Source organism: Anomaloglossus baeobatrachus, chromosome 4 (genome assembly GCF_048569485.1).
Source record: "Anomaloglossus baeobatrachus isolate aAnoBae1 chromosome 4, aAnoBae1.hap1, whole genome shotgun sequence".
Classification (NCBI taxonomy): Eukaryota; Metazoa; Chordata; class Amphibia; order Anura; family Aromobatidae; genus Anomaloglossus; species Anomaloglossus baeobatrachus.
The window spans coordinates 705,418,382-705,434,063 of record NC_134356.1 but is presented as its reverse complement, the minus strand read 5'-3'; the positions used below and the strand labels follow the sequence as shown (position 1 = coordinate 705,434,063).

The 15,682-nt window shown below is 54.9% G+C and overlaps 1 protein-coding gene across 4 annotated transcripts in view; it reads right to left on the bottom strand.

The window, feature by feature from the left end:
• The window catches only part of LOC142304428 (sodium/potassium-transporting ATPase subunit beta-2-like), a 307,300-nt gene that overhangs the window by 18,977 nt on the left and 272,641 nt on the right, over positions 1 to 15,682 (bottom strand). For all 4 annotated transcript variants that reach the window (XR_012753095.1, XM_075346773.1, XM_075346772.1 and 1 more), the window contains one exon: positions 17 to 145. Coding sequence is in view for 3 of the 4 variants with exons in the window: in XM_075346770.1 (XP_075202885.1) it covers positions 17 to 145 (129 nt within the window). In the remaining variant the exon portion in view is untranslated. The remainder of the gene's footprint in view (positions 1 to 16; positions 146 to 15,682) is intronic.

Below are 15,682 nucleotides of genomic sequence, written 5' to 3'. Positions count from 1 at the left end.
CAAATTAGTGACTTACCTGGATTAGTGAGTCGATCTGAATACTTTGGGTTATACTCATCAATGGTCTGCAGCATCACCCACATGCTGAGCGAGAAGACGGCTGTGAGGAAGGCGTAAAACACCACGTAGAACAACACAATCAGCGCTGCAGGAAAGAAAGGGTTAATGAAATCAGTATAGTCATTGGGAAGAGAGACACTAAAAACAACGACATGAAGTCATATACAACAATGAAATAGAAAAAGTAAAAAAATAAGTACACAAGGTGCGCTTAGAGCCGAAAGAATGGGCATTACAGAGTGTAGAGGACACAACTGCTGGTATAATGGTAAGATAATATACAGCAGTATACAATACATGCATTAGAGATGATAGATATAACCCTATAATAGGATAGACCCGCAATAAACTGCTACGTAAGGGTAGAATCGAAAGCTCCATATTGAATAGTGAAGTAAAAGCAGGTGCAATAGAAGGGACAACACTGAACATGAGTAAGCAGGGCCTTACAGAGCTGAGAATCAGAGAGGACCCAGGAGCTCGGCGCCGCATGCTGCTCCCCCCATCAGAGAGGACCCAGGGGATCGGCGCCACATGCTGCTCCCCCCATCAGAGAGGACCCAGGGGATCGGCGCCGCATGCTGCTCCCCCCATCAGAGAGGACCCAGGGGATCAGCACCGCATGCTGCTCCCCCCATCAGAGAGGACCCAGGGGATCGGCGCCGCATGCTGCACCCACCATCAGAGAGGACCCAGGGGCTCGGCACCGCATCCTGCTCCCCCCATCAGAGAGGACCCAGGGGATCGGCGCCGCATGCTGCACCCACCATCAGAGAGGACCCAGGGGATCGGCGCCACATGCTGCTCCCCCCATCAGAGAGGACCCAGGGGATCGGCGCCGCATGCTGCACCCACCATCAGAGAGGACCCAGGGGATCGGCGCCGCATGCTGCACCCACCATCAGAGAGGACCCAGGGGATCGGCGCCGCATGCTGCTCCCACCATCAGAGAGGACCCAGGAGCTCGGCGCCGCATGCTGCACCCACCCCATTAGGGAGGACCCAGGGGATCAGCACCGCATGCTGCTCCCCCCATCAGAGAGGACCCAGGGGATCAGCACCGCATGCTGCTCCCCCCATCAGAGAGGACCCAGGGGATCGGCACCACATGCTGCACCCACCATCAGAGAGGACCCAGGGGATCAGCACCGCATGCTGCTCCCCCCATCAGAGAGGACCCAGGGGATCGGCGCCGCATGCTGCTCCCCCCATCAGAGAGGACCCAGGAGCTCGGCGCCGCATGCTGCTCCCCCCATCAGAGAGGACCCAGGGGATCGGCGCCGCATGCTGCTCCCCCCATCAGAGAGGACCCAGGGGATCAGCACCGCATGCTGCTCCCCCCATCAGAGAGGACCCAGGGGATCAGCACCGCATGCTGCTCCCCCCATCAGAGAGGACCCAGGGGATCGGCACCACATGCTGCACCCACCATCAGAGAGGACCCAGGGGATCGGCGCCGCATGCTGCTCCCCCCATCAGAGAGGACCCAGGGGATCGGCGCCGCATGCTGCTCCCCCCATCAGAGAGGACCCAGGAGCTCGGCGCCGCATGCTGCTCCCCCCATCAGAGAGGACCCAGGGGATCGGCGCCGCATGCTGCTCCCCCCATCAGAGAGGACCCAGGGGATCAGCACCGCATGCTGCTCCCCCCATCAGAGAGGACCCAGGGGATCGGCGCCGCATGCTGCTCCCACCATCAGAGAGGACCCAGGGGATCAGCACCGCATGCTGCTCCCCCCATCAGAGAGGACCCAGGGGATCAGCACCGCATGCTGCTCCCCCCATCAGAGAGGACCCAGGGGATCGGCACCACATGCTGCACCCACCATCAGAGAGGACCCAGGGGATCGGCGCCGCATGCTGCTCCCCCCATCAGAGAGGACCCAGGGGATCGGCGCCGCATGCTGCACCCACCCCATTAGGGAGGACCCAGGGGATCAGCACCGCATGCTGCTCCCCCCATCAGAGAGGACCCAGGGGATCGGCACCACATGCTGCACCCACCATCAGAGAGGACCCAGGGGATCGGCGCCGCATGCTGCTCCCCCCATCAGAGAGGACCCAGGGGATCGGCGCCGCATGCTGCACCCACCCCATTAGGGAGGACCCAGGGGATCAGCACCGCATGCTGCTCCCCCCATCAGAGAGGACCCAGGGGATCGGCGCCACATGCTGCACCCACCATCAGAGAGGACCCAGGGGATCAGCGCCGCATCCTGCTCCCCCCATCATAGAGGACCCAGGAGCTCGGCGCCACATGCTGCACCCACCCCATTAGGGAGGACCCAGGGGATCAGCACCGCATGCTGCTCCCCCCATCAGAGAGGACCCAGGGGATCGGCGCCGCATGCTGCTCCCCCCATCAGAGAGGACCCAGGGGCTCGGCACCGCATCCTGCTCCCCCCATCAGAGAGGACCCAGGGGATCGGCGCCACATGCTGCTCCCCCCATCAGAGAGGACCCAGGGGATCGGCGCCGCATGCTGCTCCCACCCCATTAGAGAAGACCCAGGTGCTCGGCGCCGCATGCTGCACCCACCCCATTAGGTAGGACCCAGGGGATCAGCACCACATGCTGCTCCCCCCATCAGAGAGGACCCAGGGGATCGGCGCCGCATGCTGCACCCACCATCAGAGAGGACCCAGGGGCTCGGCACCGCATCCTGCTCCCCCCATCAGAGAGGACCCAGGGGATCGGCGCCGCATGCTGCACCCACCATCAGAGAGGACCCAGGGGATCGGCGCCACATGCTTCTCCCCCCATCAGAGAGGACCCAGGGGATCGGCGCCGCATGCTGCACCCACCATCAGAGAGGACCCAGGGGATCGGCGCCGCATGCTGCACCCACCATCAGAGAGGACCCAGGGGATCGGCGCCGCATGCTGCTCCCACCATCAGAGAGGACCCAGGAGCTCGGCGCCGCATGCTGCACCCCCCATCAGAGAGGACCCAGGGGCTCGGCACCGCATCCTGCTCCCCCCATCAGAGAGGACCCAGGGGCTCGGCACCGCATCCTGCTCCCCCCATCAGAGAGGACCCAGGGGATCGGCGCCGCATGCTGCTCCCCCCATCAGAGAGGACCCAGGGGCTCGGCACCGCATCCTGCTCCCACCCCATCAGAGAGGACCCAGGGGATCGGCGCCGCATGCTGCTCCCCCCATCAGAGAGGACCCAGGGGCTCGGCGCCGCATGCTGCTCCCACCCCATTAGAGAAGACCCAGGTGCTCGGCACCGCATGCTGCTCCCCCCATCAGAGAGGACCCAGGGGCTCGGCGCCGCATGCTGCTCCCCCCATCAGAGAGGACCCAGGGGCTCGGCGCCGCATGCTGCTCCCACCCCATTAGAGAAGACCCAGGTGCTCGGCACCGCATGCTGCTCCCCCCATCAGAGAGGAACCCGGGTGGCTCGGCGCCGCATGCTGCTCCCACCCCATCAGAGAGGACCCAGGGGCTCGGTGCCGCATGCTGCACCCACCCCATCAGAGAGGACCCAGGGGCTCGGCGCCGCATGCTGCTCCCACCCCATTAGAGAGGACCCAGGGGCTCGGCGCCGCATGCTGCTCCCACCCCATTAGAGAGGACCCAGGGGCTCGGCGCCGCATGCTGCTCCCCCCATCAGAGAGGACCCAGGGAATCAGCGCCGCATGCTGCTCCCCCCATCAGAGAGGACCCAGGGGCTCGGCACCGCATGCTGCTCCCCCCATCAGAGAGGACCCAGGGGATCAGCACCGCATGCTGCTCCCACCCCATCAGAGAGGACCCAGGGGCTCTGTATCGCATGCTGCACCCACCCCATTAGAGAAGACACAGGTGCTCGGCGCCGCATGCTGCTCCCCCCATCAGAGAGGACCCAGGGGCTCGGCGCCGCATGCTGCTCCCACCATCAGAGAGGACCCAGGGGATCGGCGCCGCATGCTGCTCCCACCCCATTAGAGAAGACCCAGGTGCTCGGCGCCGCATGCTGCACCCACCCCATTAGGGAGGACCCAGGGGATCAGCACCACATGCTGCTCCCTCCATCAGAGAGGACCCAGGGGATCGGCGCCGCATGCTGCACCCACCATCAGAGAGGACCCAGGGGCTCGGCACCGCATCCTGCTCCCCCCATCAGAGAGGACCCAGGGGATCGGCGCCGCATGCTGCACCCACCATCAGAGAGGACCCAGGGGATCGGCGCCACATGCTGCTCCCCCCATCAGAGAGGACCCAGGGGATCGGCGCCGCATGCTGCACCCACCATCAGAGAGGACCCAGGGGATCGGCGCCGCATGCTGCACCCACCATCAGAGAGGACCCAGGGGATCGGCGCCGCATGCTGCTCCCACCATCAGAGAGGACCCAGGAGCTCGGCGCCGCATGCTGCACCCCCCATCAGAGAGGACCCAGGGGCTCGGCACCGCATCCTGCTCCCCCCATCAGAGAGGACCCAGGGGCTCGGCACCGCATCCTGCTCCCCCCATCAGAGAGGACCCAGGGGATCGGCGCCGCATGCTGCTCCCCCCATCAGAGAGGACCCAGGGGCTCGGCACCGCATCCTGCTCCCACCCCATCAGAGAGGACCCAGGGGATCGGCGCCGCATGCTGCTCCCCCCATCAGAGAGGACCCAGGGGCTCGGCGCCGCATGCTGCTCCCACCCCATTAGAGAAGACCCAGGTGCTCGGCACCGCATGCTGCTCCCCCCATCAGAGAGGACCCAGGGGCTCGGCGCCGCATGCTGCTCCCCCCATCAGAGAGGACCCAGGGGCTCGGCGCCGCATGCTGCTCCCACCCCATTAGAGAAGACCCAGGTGCTCGGCACCGCATGCTGCTCCCCCCATCAGAGAGGAACCCGGGTGGCTCGGCGCCGCATGCTGCTCCCACCCCATCAGAGAGGACCCAGGGGCTCGGTGCCGCATGCTGCACCCACCCCATCAGAGAGGACCCAGGGGCTCGGCGCCGCATGCTGCTCCCCCCATCAGAGAGGACCCAGGGAATCAGCGCCGCATGCTGCTCCCCCCATCAGAGAGGACCCAGGGGCTCGGCACCGCATGCTGCTCCCCCCATCAGAGAGGACCCAGGGGATCAGCACCGCATGCTGCTCCCACCCCATCAGAGAGGACCCAGGGGCTCTGTATCGCATGCTGCACCCACCCCATTAGAGAAGACGCAGGTGCTCGGCGCCGCATGCTGCTCCCCCCATCAGAGAGGACCCAGGGGCTCGGCGCCGCATGCTGCTCCCACCCCATTAGAGAAGACGCAGGTGCTCGGCGCCGCATGCTGCTCCCACCCCATCAGAGAGGACCCAGGTGCTCGGTGCCGCATGCTGCACCCACCCCATCAGAGAAGACGCAGGTGCTCGGCGCCGCATGCTGCTCCCACCCCATCAGAGAGGACCCAGGGGCTCGGTGCCGCATGCTGCTCCCCCCATCAGAGGACCCAGGTGCTCGGCGCCGCATGCTGCACCCACCCCATCAGAGAAGACGCAGGTGCTCGGCGCCGCATGCTGCTCCCACCCCATCAGAGAGGACCCAGGGGCTCGGCGCCGCATGCTGCACCCACCCCATTAGAGAAGACGCAGGTGCTCGGCGCCGCATGCTGCTCCCCCCCATCAGAGAGGACCCAGGGGCTCGGCACTGCATGCTGCTCCCACCCCATTAGAGAGGACCCAGGGGCTCGGCGCCGCATGCTGCACCCACCCCATTAGAGAAGACGCAGGTGCTCGGCACCGCATGCTTCTCCCACCCCATCAGAGAGGACCCAGGGCCTCTGTATCGCATGCTGCTCCCACCCCATCAGAGAGGACCCAGGGGCTCGGCACCGCATGCTGCTCCCAACCCATCAGAGAGGACCCAGGGGCTCGGCGCCGCATGCTGCTCCCACCCCATTAGAGAAGACCCAGGTGCTCGGCGCCGCATGCTGCTCCCCCCATCAGAGAGGACCCAGGGGCTCGGCACCGCATGCTGCTCCCACCCAATCAGCGAGGACCCAGGGGCTCGGCGCCGCATGCTGCTCCCACCCCATCAGAGAGGACCCAGGGGCTCGGCGCCGCATGCTGCTCCCACCCCATTAGAGAGGACCCAGGGGCTCTGTATCGCATGCTGCTCCCACCCCATTAGAGAGGACCCAGGGGCTCTGTATCGCATGCTGCTCCCACGCCGTCAGAGAGGACCCAGGGGCTCTGTATTGCATGCTGCTCCTGTGATGCCCTGGCAAAACCAGGGTGTCACAGAGCCTGCAGTAATCCAGCAAAGTGCAGGCCACTCTCCTCCTTGGTAACCTGATCCCACACCAGTGCAGCAGGACAGACACCCCCCCCCCAGTGTAAGAGCAAAACAGAGTGGCAGGGGAGGAGCGGGAGCAGAGTGTGTGGGGAGAGGGAGAGGAGAGGAGTCCGGAGTTGTAGCTCCCGGGCTGCTACAGAAGCGTGCTCCGAGAGGGCCGGGACAGGCTGTTAGTGATGAAGGGACTTGAGGTGACCGGGGCAGGGTAGTGGCCCGCCGGTATCGAAAGAGATCCCGGATCACTGCAGGGGAGTGGACTCCACGTTCCCGGCCGAGGAGGAAAGGAAGAGAAAGAGTGGAGAAAGAGGCACCTGACTGCAGGGAAAGAACAGGGGTCTGCTGCACCGTGTGTGCGACTTAAACATCCTCCGTACTGAAGGCTGCGGACTCCGGCAGTTTCTAGTTTACCAGTGACTCTGTGTGGTTCAATTGTGAGTACAACAGTGCCATCAGGCACCGCACCGCAGCACTGCGCCCTGCAGCACGCCCCCTCCAACCGGGGCCCCGGGACGTACCCACGGAGGGGCCAACACCTCAGCTGCTCCCCGCCATCGCTCCCGGGAACCCCCGTCACCAGCAGTGGTGGTGCCCACCATCACCACAACCCCGTGGGTGGCGTCACAACCGACATCCCACCACCAAACCTCCCCCTTTTCACTCGTGGGCGAGGAGGCGCTGCTCGAGTCCCCGGGTCCGGCCCCGTGCTCGAGTCACCGAGGAGCAGAAGCACTGGACCCGAGCGCCAGAAAGTTCCCCCAGGCGAGCGCGGCGTTCCCAAAAACCCCTCTCCGCCCGCGACACTCCCACCATAAGAAAAGACCCAGGGGCTCTGTATGGCATGCTGCTCCCACCATCAGAAAGGACCCAGGGCTTGCTGCTCCCACCCTATCAGAGAAGATCCAGGGGCTCGGCATCACATGCTGCTCCCACGATCAGAGAGGACCCAGGGACTTGGTGTTGCATGCTGCTCTCACCCCATCAGAGAGGACCCAGGGGATCAGCACCACATGCTGCTCCCACCATCAAGGAGGACCCAGGAGCTCAACATCCTATGCTGCTCCCACCCCATCAGAGAGGACACAGGGACTCGGCGCAGCATGCTGCTCCCACCCCATCAGAGAGGACCCAGGGGCTCAACATGATATGCTGCTCATGCCCCATCAGAGAGGACACAGGGACTCGGCGCAGCATGCTGCTCCTACCATCAGAGACGACCCAGGGGCTCGACATCGCATGCTGCTCCCACCCCATCAGAGAGGACCCAGGGGATCGGCACCACGTGTTGCTCCCACCATCAAGGAGGACCCAGGAGCTCAACATCCTATGCTGCTCCCACCCCATCAGAGAGGACACAGGGACTCGGCGCAGCATGCTGCTCTCACCCCATCAGAGAGGACCCAGGGGTTCGGCGCTGCATGCTGCTTCTACCATCAGGGAAGACCCAGGATTTCGGCATCGCATGCTGCTCCCATCTCATCAGAGAGGACCCAGGGGCTCGGAAACGCAAGCTGTTCCCACTCTATCAGAGAAGATCCAGGGGCTCTGCATCGCATGCTGCTCCCACCAGCAGAAAGGACCCAGGGGCTCTACATCGCATGCTGCTCCCACCCTATCAGAAAGGATGCAGGGGCTCGGTGTTGCATGCTGCTCCCACCATCAGAGAGGACCAAGGGGATTGGCACCGCATGTAGGATTTAGTGGATGATTAGTCCCCCTATGATGCCCTCTATGATCCCCTCTCCCAGAGGATTTAGTGGATATGTTTAGTCCTCTCATGATGCCCCCTATGATCCTCTTCCCCAGAGGATTTAGTGGATATGTTTAGTTTCCCCCATGATGTCCCCTATGATCCCCACTCTCTGAGGATTTAGTGGATATGTTTAGTTTGCCCCATGATGCCCCCTATGATCCCCACTCTCTGAGGATTTAGTGGATATGTTTAGTTCCCCTCATGATGCACCCTATGATCCTCTCCCCCAGAGGATTTACTGGATATGTTTAGTTTCCCCCATGATGTCCCCTATGATCCCCACTCTCTGAGGATTTAGTGGATATGTTTAGTTTGCCCCATGATGCCCCCTATAATCCCCACTCTCTGAGGATTTACTGGATATGTTTAGTTCCCCCCATGTTGCCACCTATGTTCCCCTCCCCCAGAGGATTTAGTGGATATATTTAGTTCTTCTCATGATGCCCCCTATGATCCCCTCCCCCAGAGGATTTAGTGGATATGTTTAGTTCGCCCCATGATACCCCCTATGATCCCCTCTCCCAGAGGATTTAGTGGATATGTTTAGTTCCCCTCATGATGCCCCTATGATCCCCTGTCTCTGAGGATTTAGTGGATATTTTTAGTTCCCCCCCATGATGCCCCTATGATCTCCACTTTCTGAGGATTTAGTGGATATGTTTAGTTCCACCCATGATGCCCCCTATGATCCCTTCTCCCAGAGGATTTAGTGGATATGTTTAGTTCCCGTCATAATGCCCCCTATGATCTATGATCCCCACTCTCTGAGGATTTAGTGGATATGTTTTGTTCCCCCCATGATGCCCCCTATGATCCCCACTCTCTGAGGATTTAGTGGATATGTTTAGTTCCCCCCATGATGCCCCCTATGATCCCTACTTTCTGAGGATTTAGTGGATATGTTTAGTTCCCCCCATGATGCCCCCTATGATCCCCACTTTCTGAGGATTTAGTGGATATGTTTAGTTCCCCCCATGATGCCTCCTATGAACCCCACTCTCTGAGGATTTAGTGGATATGTATAGTTCTTCTCATGATGCCCCCTATGATCCCCTCCCCCCGAGGATTTAGTGGATATGTTTAGTTCCCCTCATGATGCCCCCTATGATCCCCACTCTCTGAGGATTTAGTGGATATGTTTAGTTCCCCCATGATGTCCCCTATGATCCCCTGTCTCTGAGGATTTAGTGGATATATTTAGTTCCCCCCATGATGCCCCCTATGATCCCCACTTTCTGAGGATTTAGTGGATATGTTTAGTTCCACCCATGATGCCCCCTATGATCCCCCCCTTCTGAGGATTTAGTGGATATGTTTAGTTCCCCCCATGATGCCCCCTATGATCCCCACTCTCTGAGGATTTAGTGGATATGTTTAGTTCACCCCATGATGCCCCCTATGATCCCTTCTCCCAGAGGATTTAGTGGATATGTTTAGTTCCCCTCATAATGCCCCCTATAATCCCGACTCCCTGAGGATTTAGTGGATATGTTTTGTTCCCCCCATGATGCCCCCTATGATCCCCTCCCCCAGAGGATTTAGTGGATATATTTAGTTCGCCCCATGATACCCCCTATGTTCCCCTCTCCCAGAGGATTTAGTGGATATGTTTAGTTCCCCTTATGATGCCCCCTATGATCCCCACTCTCTGAGGATTTAGTGGATATGTTTAGTTCCCCCATGATGCCCCCTATGATCCCCTGTCTCTGAGGATTTAGTGGATATTTTTAGTTCCCCCCATGATGCCCCTATAATCCCCACTTTCTGAGGATTTAGTGGATATGTTTAGTTCCACCCATGATGCCCCCTATGATCCCTTCTCCCAGAGGATTTAGTGGATATGTTTAGTTCCCGTCATAATGCCCCCTATGATCCCCACTCTCTGAGGATTTAGTGGATATGTTTTGTTTCCCCCATGATGCCCCCTATGATCCCCACTCTCTGAGGATTTAGTGGATATGTTTAGTTCCCCCCATGATGCCCCCTATGATCCCCACTTTCTGAGGATTTAGTGGATATGTTTAGTTCCCCCCATGATGCCCCCTATGATCCCCTCCCCCAGAGGATTTAGTGGATATGTTTAGTTCCCCCCATGATGCCCTCTATGATCCCCTCCCCCAGAGAATTTAGTGGATATGTTTAGTTCCTCCTATGTCGCCCCTTATGATCCCTACTCTCTGACGATTTAGTGGATATGTTTAGTTCCCCCTATGTCGCCCCCTATGATCCCCACTCTCTGAGGATTTAGTGGATATGTTTAGTTCCCCCCATGATGTCCCCTATCCCAGAGGATTTAGTGGATATGTTTAGTTCCCCCTATGTCGCCCCCTATGATCCCCACTCTCTGAGGATTTAGTGGATATGTTTAGTTCCCCCTATGTCGCCCCCTATGATCCCCACTCTCTGAGGATTTAGTGGATATGTTTAGTCCCCCCCATGATGTCCCCTATCCCAGAGGATTTAGTGGATATGTTTAGTTTCCCCTAGGTCGCCCCCTATGATCCCCACTCTCTGAGGATTTAGTGGATATGTTTAGTTCCCCCCATGATGCCCCCTATCCCAGAGGATTTAATGGATATGTTTAGTTCCCCCTATGTCGCCTCCTATGATCCCCACACTCTGAGGATTTAGTGGATATGTTTAGTTCCCCATATGTTGCCCCCTATGATTCCCACTCTCTGAGGATTTAATGGATATGTTTAGTTTCCCCTATGTCGCCCCCTATGATCCCCACTCTCTGAGGATTTAGTGGATATGTTTATTCCCCCCATGATGCCCCCTATGATCCCCACTCTCTGAGGATTTAGTGGCTATGTTTAGTTCCCCCCATGATGCCCCCTATGATCCCCACTCTCTGAGGATTTAGTGGCTATGTTTAGTTCCCCCCATGATGTCCCCTATGATCCCCTCTCCCAGAGGATTTTATAATTTTAATTATATGGCGCCAACATATTCTGCAGCACTTTAGAGAATATGGCAATTTTTTTGCCAGTTTGCCGACTTGTAGAAGATGTCAGGTGCTTCACACGGTTTACTGATGGTCACTCCACTCCAAGGACAGGAGTCACCACTGGCATCATCAGTTACTAATGCAACAAACAAAAGCCTCTGCAAACCTAAAGCTTCACTGTAGTAAAGGCGCTCTGTGTGAAGGTGGAGGAGACTTGGAGTAATATCATATTCATTCCTTGTGTCCAGCCCCAATACTTCTACACAACGAGGGAGAACTCTGCAGAGATGATGAAGAGCCCAAATCTTCTTTATAATACAAAGTTCCATGTGAGAAGTGCCCCAACCCCAGTGCCATCCTCAATGCCATCGCTATAGCCAGCATCAGAAGGAATGATGGCCGCCATGTGGAGACGTTCGAGAAGTGAGACATCTGTTGTCTCATGTCATCACCTCAATCTCACTAAACTCAAACTTCATTCATTCCACAGATTACAAATGGCCCTGGAGATGCAGTAGTGAGGGCACCAACATCCCATCATTAGCCACAATACCCCTCCAAACCCAGCATTAGGAGTAGTACACCCCACCATACCCATCATTAGGAGTAGTACACCCCACCATACCCATCATTAGGAGTAGTATACCCTACCATACCCATCATTAGGAGTAGTACACCCCACCATACCCATCATTAGGAGTAGTATACCCTACCATACCCATCATTAGGAGTAGTACACCCCACCGTACCCATCATTAGGAGTAGTATACCCCACCATACCCATCATTAGGAGTAGTACACCCCACCGTACCCATCATTAGGAGTAGTACACCCCACCGTACCCATCATTAGAGCAGTATATAAAGCAACGAGTCTCGGAGAGGTAATTATTATGGGGGACTTTAACTATCCTGATATAAATTGGGGAACAGAAACTTGCAGTTCCAGCAAAGGAAATAGATTTTTGATAACAATGAAAGATAATTACCTTTCACAAATGGTACAGGACCCCACAAGAGGGGGAGCACTACTAGACCTTGTACTAACCAATAGGCCAGACCACATATCAAATATACAAGTTGGGGGTTACTGGGGAATAGTGATCACAAAATAATAAGTTTTCATGTATTCTTTAGTAAGATGTCTAGTAGAGGGGCTACAAGGACACTAAACTTCAGGAAAGCAAATTTTAAACGGTTGAGAGATGATCTTAGTGCAATAAACTGGGATGATGTACTAAGTAATAAAAGTACACAAAGCAAATGGGAGACTTTTATGAGCATCCTGAATAGGGCTTGTGCAGAAAATATACCCTATGGGAACAAACATGCTAGAAATAGGAGGAAACCCCTATGGCTAAATAGAGCTGTAAGGGAAGCAATAAAAGAAAAACAGAAAGCCTTAAAAGAATTAAAGAGGGTAGGTAGTGATGAGGCATTATATAATTATAGAAAATTAAATAAAATATGTAAAAAGCAAATTAAGTTAGCTAAGTTTGAGACAGAGAGACTCATTGCGAGAGAAAGTAAAAATAATCCTAAAATATTCTTTAACTACATAAACAGTAAAAAACTGAAAAGCGATAGTGTTGGCCCCCTTAAAAATAGTCTTGGTGAAATGGTGGAAGGGGATGAGGGTAAAGCCAACCTGCTGAATGACTTTTTTTCTACGGTTTTTATACAAGAAAATGCCATGGCAGATGACATGACCAGTGATACCATAAATTCACCCTTGAATATTACCTGCTTAACCCAGCAGGAAGTACGCCGCCGCCTCGAAATCACTAAGGGTGACAAATCTCCGGGCCCGGATGGCTACACCCCAGAGTACTACAGGAATTGAGTTCTGTGATAGATAGACCATTATTTTTAATCTTCTCAGATTCCTTAATAACAGGGTCGGTACCGCAGGACTGGCGCATAGCAAATGTGGTGCCAATATTCAAAAAGGGGACAAAAACTGAGCCGGGAAATTATAGGCCGGTAAGTTTAACCTCTACGGTTGGTAAAATCCTTGAGGGTTTCTTGAGAGATGCTATACTGGAGTATCTCAAGAAAAATAACCTTATGACAGAGTATCAACATGGGTTTATGAGGGATCGATCCTGTCACACTGATCAGCTTCTATGAAGAGGTAAGTTCAAGCCTGGAGCAGGGAAATGCAGTGGATGTTGTGTATATGGACTTTTCAAAAGCTTTTGATACGGTGCCACACAAAAGGTTGGTACATAAAATGAGAATAATGGGGATAGGGGAAAATATGTGTAACTGGGTTAAAAACTGGCTCAGTGATAGGAAACAAAGGGTGGTTATTAATGGTACGTACTCGGACTGGGTCTCAGTTCATAGTGGGGTACCACAGGGGTCAGTATTGGGCCCGCTTCTTTTCAACATATTTATAAATGACCTTGTTGGGGGCATGCGGAGTAGAATTTCAATATTTGCAGATGATACTAAACTCTGCAGGGTAATCAATACAGAGGAGGATAATTTTATATTACAGGGAGATTTATGTAAATTGGAGGATTGGGCTGAGAAGTGGCAATTGAAGTTTAATGTAGATAAATGTAAGGTCATGCACTTGGGTAGAGGAAATAACATTTATGATTATGTACTTAATTGTAGAACACTGGGTAAAACAGACACAGAAAAAGACTTGGGTGTATGGGTGGATGGTAAACTTCACTTTAGTGGACAGTGTCAGGCAGCTGCTGCCAGGGCTAATAAAATAATGGGATGTATTAAAAGAGGTATAAGTGTTCATGAAAAAAATATAGTTCTACCTCTGTATAAGTCACTAGTGCGACCGCACTTATATACTGTGTACAATTCTGGTCACCGATATATAAGAAGGACATAGCTGAACTGGAGAGGGTGCAGAGAAGAGCCACCAAGATTATTAGAGGAATGGGGGGGCTGCAATAACAAGACAGGAAAAACGAAGGCTTAGGGGGATCTAATCACAATGTAAAAATATATGAGGGGACAGTACAGAGACCTTTCCAAAGATCTTTTTACACCTAGGCCTGCGACTGGAAGACGAGGGCATCCGCTACGTCTTGAGGAAAGTAGGTTTAATCATAATCACAGACGAGGATTCTTTACTGTACGAGCAGTGAGACTATGGAACTCTCTGCCGCATGATGTTGTAATGAGTGATTCACTACTAACATTTAAGCACAGCCTGGACACCTTTCCTGAAAAATGTAATATTAGCAGTTATGTATATTAGATTTTATGACAGGGTATTGATCCAGGGAACTAGTCTGATTGCCGGATGTGGACGAAGGAAGGAAATTTTTCCCCCATTGGAACTTGTTTGCCACATTGGGTTTTTTTGCCTTCCTCTGGATCAACATGTTAGGCTACGGGTTGAACTAGATGGACTTCGAGTCTCCCTTCAACCTTAAAAACTATGATACTATGATACCCCTCCAAACCCAGCATTAGGAGTAGTGCACCCCACCGTACCCATCATTAGAGCAGTATACCCCACCATACCCATCATTAGGAGTAGTACACCCCACCGTACCCATCATTAGGAGTAGTATACCCCACCATACCCATCATTAGGAATAGTATACCCCACCATACCCATCATTAGCCACAATACCCCACCATACCCATCATTAGAACAGTAGACCCCACCATACCCATCATTAGGAGTAGTATACCCCACCGTACCCATCATTAGGAGTAGTATACCCCACCTTACCCATCATTAGAGCAGTATACCCCACCTTACCCATCATTAGGAGTAGTATACCCCACCGTACCCATTATTAGGAGTAGTATACCCCACCATACCCATCATTAGAGCACTACACCCCACCGTACCCATCATTAGGAGTAGTATACCCCACCATACCCATCATTAGGAGTAGTATACCCCACCGTACCCATTATTAGGAGTAGTATACCCCACCTTACCCATCATTAGAGCACTACACCCCACCGTACCCATCATTAGGAGTAGTATACCCCACCGTAGCCATCATTATGAGTAGTAAACCCCACCGTACCCATCATTAGAGCAGTATACCCCACCGTACCCATCATTAGAGCAGTATACCCCACCATACCCATCATTAGGAGTAGTACACCCCACCGTACCCATCATTAGGAGTAGTATACCCCACCATACCCATCATTAGGAGTAGTATACCCCACCATACCCATCATTAGCCACAATACCCCACCATACCCATCATTAGGAGTAGTATACCCCACCGTACCCATCATTAGGAGTAGTTTACCCCACCTTACCCATCATTAGAGCAGTATACCCCACCTTACCCATCATTAGGAGTAGTATACCCCACCGTACCCATTATTAGGAGTAGTATACCCCACCATACCCATCATTAGAGCACTACACCCCACCGTACCCATCATTAGGAGTAGTATACCCCACCATACCCATCATTAGGAGTAGTATACCCCACCGTACCCATTATTAGGAGTAGTATACCCCACCTTACCCATCATTAGAGCACTACACCCCACCGTACCCATCATTAGGAGTAGTATACCCCACCATACCCATCATTAGGAGTAGTATACCCCACCGTACCCATTATTAGGAGTAGTATACCCCACCTTACCCATCATTAGAGCACTACACCCCACCGTACCCATCATTAGGAGTAGTATACCCCACCGTA